General features: G+C 33.7%; 2 protein-coding genes across 4 annotated transcripts; one reads left to right on the forward strand and one right to left on the reverse strand.

Moving 5' to 3' along the window:
• The first annotated feature begins 2,401 nt into the window (after positions 1-2,401).
• LOC115721435 (ras-related protein RABE1a) lies at positions 2,402-8,063 on the forward strand. The gene is made up of 9 exons (XM_030650730.2): positions 2,402-2,859; positions 3,040-3,169; positions 5,821-5,893; positions 5,993-6,093; positions 7,031-7,096; positions 7,252-7,349; positions 7,444-7,506; positions 7,598-7,690; positions 7,793-8,063. Exons 2-9 carry the CDS (start codon positions 3,097-3,099, stop codon positions 7,877-7,879), a joined length of 654 nt encoding a protein of 217 aa, XP_030506590.1. The 5' UTR covers positions 2,402-2,859; positions 3,040-3,096; the 3' UTR covers positions 7,880-8,063.
• Positions 8,064-8,495: 432 nt separating this feature from the next.
• Positions 8,496-12,243, reverse strand: LOC115721434 (uncharacterized). Of its 3 annotated transcripts, none has more exons than XM_030650728.2 (6): positions 11,838-12,243; positions 11,442-11,585; positions 9,538-10,584; positions 9,391-9,456; positions 9,115-9,313; positions 8,496-8,958 (listed from the first exon to the last, which is right to left on the reverse strand). In XM_030650728.2, the coding sequence occupies exons 2-6, from the start codon at positions 11,442-11,444 to the stop codon at positions 8,894-8,896; spliced, it is 1,380 nt and encodes a 459-aa protein (XP_030506588.1). In that variant the 5' UTR covers positions 11,445-11,585; positions 11,838-12,243; the 3' UTR covers positions 8,496-8,893. The 3 variants fall into 3 exon arrangements, with proteins under 3 accessions (XP_030506588.1, XP_030506589.1, XP_060966750.1); XM_030650729.2 differs by having other exon boundaries at positions 11,743-12,014; XM_061110767.1 differs by lacking the exon at positions 11,442-11,585 and having other exon boundaries at positions 11,838-12,015.
• Positions 12,244-13,248: the final 1,005 nt, after the last annotated feature.

Below are 13,248 nucleotides of genomic sequence, written 5' to 3' on the forward strand. Positions count from 1 at the left end.
CTGGCGGCAATAACTTTTCCAGCACCGACGAATTTTTTGGCGATTTTTTCGGCGCTGGTGATTTTTCCGGCCAAACTTATTATTGTTTTATAAATATAAGATTTTCATCTTTTTTTTTTTTTTTACAAAAATGTGATACAAAAAAGCTCATATAAATGTAAAAATATAAAAAAAACCCATAACCCATAGTATTATTTATTTATGCTATAAAAAAATTAGGGAAAAAAACAAAAAAATACAAAAAAGGAAAAAAAATTACAAAAATACTTTGGGCCGGCCCATTAAACATTTATACAGTCCACATACAAATATTTACAAAAATACCACATGCACTAAGCCTTCAGCTGTACAGAGCGAACCATGAAGATGAAAATACGCGCTCGTTTCAAAATCGCAAAGCAACCAAAATGAAACCAAAACGAGAAAAATACAACTATTAATTCTGGCAAAATCAACTGGAAAAGAATACCTGCAATGATCTAAACTGAAAATGACGAAAAAAAAATCAGAAAAACTGTGAAGAAACTGAAATTACACATTTGTTTTCTGTTTTATTCGATCAAAACAACTCCCCCTAATATCGAAATCCAGATTCATGAAATGTAGATCTGTAACAAACAGATCTGGACCTCCCACCAAATTCAAAACAATGTATGATGTGAAAATTTTTAAAAAAACCTTATGAATAATACATCTACGTTATATACAGTTACATTTTGATTTATTTTTTGTTTTGGTTGCCTTATAGTTGCATTATCGTTTTATGATAGTTTATATATTATGCAAGAATTTAATTTGATGGGGACTAAGAAATAGTAGTTATACATAGTAAGTTTTGTGCAAATAGTTGCATATTAATTTTATAGTGAAATAACATATGCAAGTAGCAAAACTATAATAAAACTACAAAACAACTGTATGCAAGTGCAAATAGTTGCCTTATAGTTGCATTATCGTTTTATGATAGTTTATATATTATGCAAGAATTTAATTTGATGGGGACTAAGAAATAGTAGTTATACATAGTAAGTTTTGTGCAAATAGTTGCATATTAATTTTATAGTGAAATAACATATGCAAGTAGCAAAACTATAATAAAACTACAAAACAACTGTATACAAACTAAAATACAGGAAAAACTCTTTGAACATCAACATCCATGATAAATCTCATTGTTACCCATTGATGATATAAAAATGGACAGGAAACAACTAGATAAAAAACATATTAAAAAAATACATACAGAAGGTGTAAAATTTCAAATATGGGAGAAAACCAAAAAGAAACCGAAAACAAACCTCGGTTCGAACATCAGCCCCAACATTATCTTTTTTCCCAAAAACGTTGACAATGAAATCTCTGCACACTATTCTCTAATATTGTTGCACGTGAATGTTGTATATCATCAGTTTTTTCAATAGCAATGCTATATATGTTCATCACTCTTTCAATAGTGATTTTTATTGACTTAATTAGACACACTAACATGCGCGTTTTTAATTTGTACAAATAATATTAGACTGATTTTGAGATATTTCAAAAATAAAATCTTAGAATCGTGGTGCTGTTGGTATTGGTATACCTAATTTCCTAATATCTACTATATATGTTGACAATAATATCATTGTGTACGTCTCAAAAATCTTCACTACGTGTGCATATCATATATGTATATATATAGTTCTCCCTTAATTGATAGAAGTCAATCCTAGACCTAAGCAACAATATATAAGAAACTAGCTTTACAATTAAAAATTAAAAATAAAAATAAAAGAAGAATTGTTATGGAAAAAAAATTAAAAATTAAAAACTGAAAATAAAATTAAAAATTAAAAATTAAAAACTGAAATCAAATAAAAAATAAAAAAATTAAAAACTGAAATAAAATTAAAAATAAAAAAGAAAAGAAGAATTGTTATGGAAAAAAAATTAAAAATTAAAAACTGAAAATAAAATTAAAAATAAAAAATTAAAAACTAAAATAAAATTAAAAATTAAAAATTAAAAACTGAAATAAAATTAAAAATAAAAAGAAAAGAATAAAAAAAGAGAGTGAAATGATGGATTGATTGATAGAAAATGAAAAAAGAGATGGAAGAGAGTAGGATTTGATTGATGATGGATGAAATGATGACTAAGTGGTATTTGTGTAATAAAACCAACTTTGTAAGTAAAAATATAGACATAGGCGTGTATGAGTAATTGTGTAAAATAGATTTTTCATGTAAAAATTTCAAAAAATTAAACTCTTAAATATAACAAAAAAAATAAAAAGCTCATATAAATGTTAAAAAAATAAAAAAAAAATACCTTACTTATTTATAGATGGTAAACTCTTATAATTTTTTCAAATTCTAATTTCTTTCTTTATTTTATTTGATTGTGTAGCCAATCATGCATTAGAAACCCTCATTATTTTCTTCTGCCTTTGCTTCCATACGGAGCTCCATAGGACCCATACTCAGATGACAGTTGTTCCTTAATGAGGCTTTTTGACAGAGAGACCCCTTCAACGATGATTTAGGGTGCCAGCTCAGTCACCAGAGCTGCGATCATCTACATCCGCTTCCATTTTCACTTATTTAGAAGATTTACCAGGTGGCCTCTTCCTATTGGTTTAAATTTGATTCTTTTTTGGCTAGAAATAGGGAACTTTGATTTGGTGCAGTAGCCTCCCTCTCTCTCCCAATAGTTGTCTCTTTTGGCTATCTTCTCTCTCCCTGGTTTCGGTGGAGTTGCTAGAGTGCGCAGGTGGAAGAGATCGGAGCACGGGAAGTGAAAAGGAAAGATTCGAACGAGTGCACTGCGCATCGTAGTCGGAGGACCTTTTGTAGGCGTCTGTGTTATCAATCGTTCAAGGTTTTTTGATTTTTTAATTTCTGTGAACGTTCTTTCTAAATCTCTGTGTATATTTTCTCTCTCTAGAAGTCATCCTTTCTCTCTCTTGGTCACCGATCTGGTACTTGTTTATTTATAATGTTTGTTCTATGAATTTTAGATTTGATTTATAAATGTTTTTAATTTTTCATGGATATGCAGAGAGGTACATACTCAATTATTTGAGGGAAATTAATTGAGAAAATTTCGATTTGAGTAATGGCTGCTCCACCAGCTAGGGCTCGAGCTGATTATGATTACCTTATTAAGCTTTTGTTGATCGGCGACAGCGGTATGTACTCCCTATGTATTTTTATATATCATTTATATGTATTGTATTGATTTGTTTTCGTTCAGTTTCTCTAGAAAGAAACAGGCCTTCATTTGTGTATGTCACGTTTTCAGACTTCTTATTAGCTAAAACACGGCATTTTTGTTTTCGATCACGAGAAGAAGATTGCTTCTTGTTATTTTTAATTTGAGACGAGATTTTGTCGAAGTTACGTTATGATTTTGTCTCGGTGTTTGGATGATCAACACTAAGTAAAGATTTACAATGATGGGTTGAAAATAGCTGGTTTAGTCTCTTATAACTGAGGCTCTACTAATCTAGTTTCTTCTTCTCTGCGCAATAATCTGTTTTACCTATCAAATTAGGGTCAATAACTGTTTCTAAAGATTCTTAACTTTTTTTTTTCTATTTAAAATAAATAATTGTAGTGTGGTGATAATAAAATTATCATTAATTATAAGGAAATGCTGTAACCTGTAGATGACGGCATCGGGAATCAAATATTATTGCTGTTATTATTATTTCAAGGAATAAGTTTTTCGCAATGCATGTGCTGACTGTGACTGGGTCTTTGATGTATTAGCTAAACCTCTATTATTGTGGACGAGTATTATAAGTTATAACATCAATGAGCTATGTTGATATAGCTATGATATGCTTTGGTAGACTGGTAGTGGGGTCCGTCAGAAGAATTGCTTGTAGTACCTTTTTTTCTTTCCTTTTTGGTATTTCTTTTTCGGCTTATTTACCTTTCTTCCAGGAAAAGAATTGTTGACCTGTAACACGCATGTATATAACATGATGTTCGAGTTTAGCAGAGTATGATTGGCTTGAATAAAGGATGCCCTCTTGCATTTTTGCTCAACAAATTAAACATTAATGTAACAAAAACAAAATCTCTATAGCGGTGGAAGAGTTTCTATTCATGATTCTGGGGATAATGGTCCCTCTTTCTCTTCCTACCCTTTTTCTATCTATTTATCTATCCCTTTACAATATATATTTATGTATCTATCTATATATACATAAATATATATTGTAAAGAGATAAATTAGATCTCTTTTATGTGATTTATTTAGGTGATAATTATTATTATTTTTACGAATGGTTTAGGTATAGTTAAAACACCCAATTGTTTCTTACTTATTACTTTAGAATTCTGCTATTGTAAATTTATCTTCCATGGATAAGTTGCTAGACTGATTTACGGTACTTTGTGCAATGTCAAAGTTCTATTTATTTATTTTATATTTAAATTGGGTTTCACATAGATGTAAATGGAGTAATATAGTGTGCATCTTATTCTTATGTTGTGTCTTTCGCAGTTATTTATTACAATCACTTTAGATTACAGACTAACAAACGTTTTGTGCTTAACGGCGAAAGGTCATAAACCCAATAGATTTAGGTTGAGTGGTCAACCGGTAGTTTATAATAAAAAGTAAAGGTTTTATGATCAGATAACAGTACTATTTAACTTTTGAAAGTTAATTAACTTTAACAGTTTGAAATTGTACGTTTGACTTGTATGTATTCTGTTTCTTGGCCATATTGTACTTATTTAGAATTTGTTTTTTTGTATCTTGCATTAATTTTTCGAAAACATCCATATCCACTCTCCTAACCAGCAATCTATGTTGTTTGAGTTTAAAATCCAAACATAAAATCAAGCTTTTGTCTCAAAGTTCAAGGTTCAGTTTAGACTTATTTTGCATGTATTATAAGCTTTTAGAAACGAGAGCTTCTGTATCTTGCAATATTTTTTCGAAAACATCCATCTCCATTCTCCTAACCAGCAATCTATGCTGTTTGCGTTCAAAATCCAAACATAAACTCAAGCTCTTGTGGAAAAGTTGTGTACCAGTAAAAGTAAGTGTTTGGTTGGTTGGTGTTTTTATGGAAAGCAAGTGTGCATGAGGTTATGCAAAAGAGAAGATGATACATGGCACTTTATCCGGGCTAGTGTGTTTGTTGCAAGTCTAGATATGAAACGATTGAACATTTGTTGTTAGAATGTACATACACTCACAAATCTAGTCACTATTATACAAAGACTTTTGCTTGGACTGGGTTCTACCTGGTTTGGTTTCTTCTGTCCTAATAAGCAAACCGGTAGGGGGCGAAAGGAGAGTTATAATGTGGAGGACTGCAATCCTGGCATGGGCATTGTGGGCTGAGAGAAATAGCAGAATTTTTGAAGGTTTGGAAAGGTCAGCGGAGGTTGTTTGGGAAAAGAATCAAATTCTCGACAGTCACTTGGATTTTCAAAACTAAACATTTTGAGGATTTCTCTTTTCTAGACTTAAGTAGGGTTTAGGGTGAGTTGACGTAATTTTCCTAGGAGTTTTTGTGCCTGTTGTTACAAATTGTTGATTAATTTTATGTTTTCTTGATCTGTTTACCATGGTTTTCCTCCCCCATAAGTGAGGCTCTCAATTTATATCGGGGGGAGGCCGGTCTAAGACAAGTGGTCTCTTTCTCTTTTTCAAGAAAAAAAGTGTAAGGTTCAGTCTAGACTTATTTTGCATGTATTATAAGCTTTGTGAAACGAGAGCTTCTGTATCATCAAATTGGTACGGTTGGTTGGTGTGTGTGTATTAATTAAAAATTCTGAATTAATGTTGTCCTTAATAAAATTGTCTATCTTGCAGGTGTTGGTAAGAGTTGCCTTCTTTTGCGTTTCTCAGATGGATCCTTCACCACAAGTTTCATCACAACTATTGGGTATATATTTCCAAAGTTTTTCAGTTAACTGATCAGTTTTATTCTTTATGAAAGTATATATGAATATGTGATGTAATTCTTCCTTTCTTCCTTATGTAGCATTGATTTCAAGATAAGGACCATTGAGCTTGATGGGAAACGGATTAAGCTCCAAATTTGGGATACAGCTGGTCAAGAGCGGTTCCGTACTATCACAACTGGTAAAATTTTGTGCTATGTTAGTATTATTATTATTTGATGATTTGACTTTTGTCTTCTTAAAGATGCATGGATACTAGTTGCTCATTACAATGTTACAGGACGTAATAAGGAGGAATTGTTGTTGAACTTGGAGATTTTTTAATTATGATATTAATTTTGTTTTATACATCCAAAGAAGAGGAGTTTAGTGAGTAAATGGTTTTTATAGGAAACAGTAGATAGAGATCTCTTGTGGGATGGATGATGTGGAGATATGAGAGGATTTCATGACTTTGATGGTGGTAACTTATGACCAAATCAATGGTACTTGGAAGCCAAATAAAATAAAAAATGACATAAAAAAAGGTCAGTAAATTGAACAAGTTATCCAGAGAAACCGAAAAGTGGTACCGAGAGTCTTCATTTTGAATGTCTATGGTTCTGGATTGCAAAGATAACAAAGTTGACTGCACTAATTTTCGCATCGGTCTACAGATGCCCTAGAGGTATAGGGTCCTTCAATTTTACGTTTTGCTGGAAACAAAGGGCTTTGTTATTTGGTAAGTAGGGTAAGTAGCTTTTTCACTACTGGCAGCTGGTTTGATTCCTGGACATTCTTCGGTGGCTGGCTTGTTACTTGGTAGCATGTTTTTGAAAGAAAATTAACGGTTTCCATGATGCTATTATAGGACTCAAATATTGGATCTTTCATAAAAAATAGTTCAGATACTATTACTCAAACAGTAGTGTCATCCTGAAGTTAAGCTTGTATTGGAAGCTTGGTGACGTACTCTTTTGTTGGAATGGAGAAGTTTGATTCTATAGCCTTGAGTTGATTCCATCCTACTCTCTTTTGTTTGTGGATTTTGCTGCTGCAATTCTTATTATATCTAATTTCATGGTTCAATCAGAATTAATTGGTAAACCATATTTATGTATGTTTTCTTTCATTTTCAGCTTACTATCGAGGAGCCATGGGAATTCTGCTGGTCTATGATGTAACTGATGAATCTTCTTTCAATAGTAATTTTCTGTTTTCTTGTCATAGCTCTGTCTACTTCAGAGCTATCCATCTTGTTTCTATATGTGCTGTTGGGTTTTTTTTCTTTGCTCAAGAGTCATTAGCCTCTTGTTTCCCGTATGGTTTTTGCACTAACACTGCCTTTTAACTAATTCAGATATTAGGAATTGGATTCGCAACATCGAACAGCATGCTTCAGATAATGTCAACAAAATCCTGGTAGGAAACAAGGCTGATATGGATGAAAGTAGAAGGGTATGCTACTTTTCATTGCGACATGAATTCTGGCTTAAAGTTTATTTTGACTTTTTTCTGTCATTATTTGATCATATTACCTCCTGATTTATAGGCTGTGCCCACCGCTAAGGGCCAAGCACTTGCTGATGAGTATGGGATCAAGTTCTTTGAAACTGTAAGTGCTGTACAGCTTGTGAAAATCTGATGTGCAAATTTTGAGTTTATGTATTGTGTTACTGAGAGTCTAAATTGTACATATATTGCAGAGTGCCAAAACGAATTTAAATGTTGAACAAGTTTTCTTTTCGATAGCAAGAGATATAAAACAAAGGCTCGCTGATACTGACAACAAAGCCGAGGTACATTTCCAAAGTTTTGTTTCTGGTCCTGTTTGTGGAGCACATATATATCTTAATACACATTTGGGGTTCTAATATAATATATTGATTGTGTGATGACAGCCCTCAACAATCAGGATCAACCAACCAGACCAGGGTACTGGGACTAGTAGTTTAGCTGTACAAAAATCAGCATGCTGTGGTTCTTAAGCTGACTAATATTATTTAGAAAGTGGGGGAATGCATTATTATTGCATTATGCTTTGGAAATTGGAAAGAGGAAAGAAAACTAACTGTATGACAATATGATGGATGCTTGTAGTCTAATTGTCATTCTTTTGAACTTGTTCGTGTGAGATAATTTCTTATCGTTTGAAAAAATTATTGTGTCAAAGGTGGTCTTTTTTTTTTTTTTTAATTTTTTTAACTATCTTATTTGCTTTTATTTTATTTTGTCACGAACAACTAGAACAACTATTTGTTATATGTAGATTCTTTCTAAAATTGTTCGATGACATAAATGCCACTTAAGAGCTGTGTCAGCCTGTAGCCACTAGCTGCACATATGCAGTTTATTAAATGAATACTTGTTAGGGTTTCTAGTTTATATAGGAATTTCTATCCTCATCCTTTGCTTAAACTAAACTACTGAAAGACAGAGAACGAAAGTTGGGACAAAGTGATAATGGTGAATTTTATTTTTAGCAAGAAGTTTGAAGTTGGCTTTTTAACAGTAATTTTTAGTCTCTTTTAGTAATCTTGTGCATACATGATTTGCACCAAAATAAACAATGATACAATATTTAGGAAAAAAAAAAAACCAAACTGATAGAATATAACTAAGAATAAGCTTCTCCTTATTTCTTATTGTAGCTCCTTTTTACCACTTATAGTTTGATAGTAAAAAACTTGAATTTTAACCTAATTCGTTTTCCTTCACAGTAGCAAGTAAAAATTAAGAACTTCCCTCCCCCCCCACACACACACACACACATGAACATGGGGAAGGCTCAGCAGGAGAATAATTTCATCTACATTAACATCTCTACATAAACTACAACTAATTATGCTCTATCACAAGATTTACATCTTCGTGCAGTAACATATATCATCATTCCCTCCATTGTCATATATAACTAAAGAATTTACCACAAGCGATCTTTCTTCTGCACATAAAAAACCACATCTGATGATAATCCTACCATAAGCTTCAGTATAATACTCTTACAAATTCAATTCTTCTTTTCCATAAATCCGTTGAAGTTCTCTTGTTGCTGCTTGAAATGATTCTGAGGCCAGTAAGTAACAGAAAGTGAGATGCAAAATATGAGTTCCGCAGCAGAAAGTTGCAGGCAAATGAAGAAGGAAACTCATAAAGATTCGAAAATGCAATCACACAAAACAAAACATATGACAAAAGGAAATGAGAAGAGCTTTTATGTTACCTTTCCAAACACGAAATGATTTTTGATTAATTGGTGCACCAAAGACGGTTTGAATTGTATCAAACAATAAGCTTGCCGGGGTGCTTCTTAATTCTTGCACTATCTGGTAGATCGTCTTTCCATTGTCAAAGTATATGTGGTTGTTAGGATGCTTTGTTTTGGAACCAGCATGGCGCTCAAATTCGTAAGCATTTAGCACCTTAAGCATAAAACATTGATCAATTGTTAGGTCTCAAAATAAGGCCTCACGTATAGATGGAACTATTTGAGACTCACCTTCGAATAATTACATGACTGACACCCACAAAGATAGCCAGAACCTTTTATGATTCCTCGAAGCTCCTTCATATGCATAAATAAAACCGTGAGAAATTTAACAAAGACACTCCATAAAGCAAAATGGAAAAATGGTTGAAGTTTTACCTCTCGTGCCAATGAAACATACTTCACAGGAACTCCGTCGAGCATACCAGTTGATATCAAGCTTCTGACATTTGAGGGAAAGCTGTTTGGCGCTTCTTTCTTTGGCGTCTTATCTGATTTGTTCTTGGAAACCAAGTCAGATCTTGGTTTGACTACTTCCTTGGTATTTATAACAGCAGTGACATTAATTGGATCTGGTTCTTTCTCACAGGGTGCCTCTGATATCATTGAGGTCTGATGATATAATTGGTCATAGCTATCAATAGGTCTACCGACTGGGATAATGTCTTGTTCATCAGGAAACCCACTAAAAGAAATTATACTGGTATCCCCTTTACTATAAGTGTCACTTATTGATATTGTATTGTCATCCACTCTGCCATAATTTGAAACTGCTGATCTGATATGGGTATCACTTGTGTTGTATGTATGACCCAGTAGCATTATACTGTCATGCTCCTTATTGAAGGACTGCCCCATTGATACAAAATTAGTTTCATTCTCCCTGCTAAAGGCATGATCAGTGGACAGGTCACTGTTATTAGAATCATGTCTCCTTAGAGCATGTATGCCATTGTCACAGTCGTTAACCTGATTGACTTTAACTTTTCTTATTCCAGCATAACTGAGACATGTTTCAGGACCTCCATGGTCAACAGATAAACCAAAAGGTACATCATCTCCAAAGTAGCTATCTGTACCCTTTCTTCCACTCAAATTATCTGTTCCAATAGCAGAAATGTTCCTTTCAGAAAGTTTGACAGATCTTGCTGCTTCAGATCCGATTAACCTATCAACAAATGGATTCGGGACTGACTGAAGACTGGGAGTGTTTTCCCAAGGAGGAACACTTGTGTATGAGATTCTAGAACTCAACTTAGTATTTACAGTCTGCAATACTTGCTTCTTGTCAGGGGACAACCCTGAATCAGCAGAATCTACAAACCATTGATGAGATCTCTTAGTTCCAATTCTAGCGGTGTTAGTCATGCCTAAATCTCCATCATTTACATGTCCAGGACCCTTCTCCATCCAAGTCGCCTCATTCTGGAGAGTTTGGTAGTAATAACCAATATATATTTGCTTGTTAGAAATTATAAATGAATAACATGCTAAATTGCCAATTCTTCAGGCAGGAAACTTAACAAAGCAAGCTTCGAACAACATGACACATTCATCAGATTGTATATCCCTTATCTAATCTTTCAGAAAAGAGGCAAATTTCTGTTTCAGGGTAATAATCTTGTTTTTATGGTATAGTATTATACTACAAAAACAATAACCCTGCACTTACTTAGTTTCAGCTTTATCCCAGGCTGGTATGAAAAGAAATACAATAAGGAACCTCACTAGTCGTGTCAATAACTAAGCCAGATGAAACGAGGTCTCTAATTGTTTTTTCTTTATAAACTTTTTTTTAATTGATACTGTCAATAAAGGTCTTTTCCAAAGCTTTTGACTCTAAAATTTATAGGATTATAATAAGTTGGAACAAATAATTTTATAAATTATCAGATACTAAAAAAAAATTAACAGCAAACTTAAGAGTTGTTAATTCATAAGCAATCAAAATGGAGGCCCATACTCTAAGCTGAAAAAAGTAGCAATTAGACACCCTTACAGGCAGCCAAGTTAAAGACCACCAATCAGCTATCTCTGTTAGTAATGTGACCTTCCTCAAGTTAAAGACCTAAGACCCAATCTCTTTAACTCCAAGGTTGGTTTAACCTTTGAAGGCTGACTCACAAACAATAAGAAAACAAAGAAAGATTGGAAAATTCTTAGCAATTTGAAACATTATTAAACCAAATAAAAATTACAAAACTCTGAAACATTGCTCATTTTCTAAAGAGAAAAATAAGACATGGCATTTATACTATGCCAATAGTACTAGAAGTACATACCATTTCGATCCTAGAACTTCAAAGTAATCATAAATACTTTGGAGTTCCACTCTGACTTTCAGTTACTGATCCTCAAAAGTCAAAACTGTTCAATTTCATCTCAAAGAACGCACAATAGCTACGTGCCCCGTTTGTTACAAATACCTATACAGATAAAGATGGCTTCAGTGTAAAACGAACAACATGGGGAAGAAAAAGTGAATTAAACAAAAAGCCCAATAAAACCACTCTTAAAAATCAGTAAACATGACCACCGAGAAACAGAAATTAGAATGAAAAGTAATTCAAAAAAAATCATTACAATTATACAATAAGCTTAACGCAAAGCTGGGAGCTTCAGAAGTGCGAACAAGAGCGAAAGCTCCAAAGAAAAGAACTAAAGCTGATGATCCGTACCTCCGGAAGTGAAGAACAACCTAACAGTGACTCCGATGACCAGTCACCGAACGGTGAATTTTCCGGCGTGCGATGCCGGTGGCGATAGAGAAGATTAAAAAAAGTGCAACTGAGGGGAGAGAGATGAAGAAAATGGATATATGGTGGCTGAGGAGCAGACGATCATTTCTCCACAAGGATAAATCGAAAATTATATGAATTCGTACGAACGAGAGTCACGCTTACATTCATCGCGGTTGTACACGTGTGTGACCAAAGATGAATCTGGACCGTAGATTGTGTTGAATTTATTAACATGGGTGCATTCTCGTCTTTTCGGTCTAGTCGAGGTAAGAGAATCCCAAACGGGTGGTGTTTGTGTGGACTCATGGCTCTCATTACGTGGCACACTTTTATGGGATAGATTAATCCAAGCTTACCTACACAACATAAACCTCTCTTTATTTAAGCTTAGTGATACTTCAAATGTTGTTTCCCGCGGGTTCTTGCCCTTGCAACTGGAAAGCTGGTGCTATGGCTAAAACAAGGTCAAAAATTCATGGAAAATCTAAGTCTGCTGCTAAGATCTCGAAGAAGAAAAGTGGGAAGGTGGTGTTTGATGCAATTCAAACTAGTATGATGAATCAATTTACGGAAATTAACCCCTGGAAATGTCGGATGAGATCCTGCTCTTGTGGATGTCTTTCAACCTCCTCTATCCCCTAAATCTTCACTGGAAGCGATTCATAAGCAAGAAGATGTTAGGAATGACTTTGTGCAGTTCCTCAAAGCAAACGAGCAATGTAACAGTGAAATTGTACAAGGTAAGTCTTTGATTCCTTCAATCTTGCGATCTAGTTCTGTAGTTCGTAATCTTGATAATTCTTTTCAGAATTCTGAGCATCGAAATAGTAAGGTGAAGATAACTTTGGATGATATTGAGGAGGAAATTTTGTTTTGGAAACCATCGATTGTGTGCTATATTCTAGGAGTGAACCCTCCATTACACATTCTTGAAGGATTTGTTAACATGATATGGAAGGATAAGGTTGATCGAGTGAAGATGCTTTCTTATGGCATTTTTATAATTCGTTTCAGCTCAATGGAATACAGAGATAAGATTTTGAATGGGGGCTACATTTTCTTCAACATGAGACCTATTATAATGAAGCCATGGGACCCAAATGTAAATTTCAAGAAAGAAGATGTGCAGTGTGTGCCTATTTGGATCCAATTGGAGGATTTAGAACTGAAATATTGGAGCCAAAGATCATTGTTAAAGATTGTTGGGCAACTAGGGAAGCCACTTATGGTGGACTCTGTCACTAAGGAAATGGAGAATGAATTACCCCAGAGTACTAGTAGAGGTCTTGATGGATCAAAATCTATCAGGTTTGCATGATTTTGAGAATGAATTTGGCATGAATACGAC

This window comes from Cannabis sativa, chromosome 2 (genome assembly GCF_029168945.1).
Source record: "Cannabis sativa cultivar Pink pepper isolate KNU-18-1 chromosome 2, ASM2916894v1, whole genome shotgun sequence".
In the NCBI taxonomy this organism is placed as follows: domain Eukaryota; kingdom Viridiplantae; phylum Streptophyta; class Magnoliopsida; order Rosales; family Cannabaceae; genus Cannabis; species Cannabis sativa.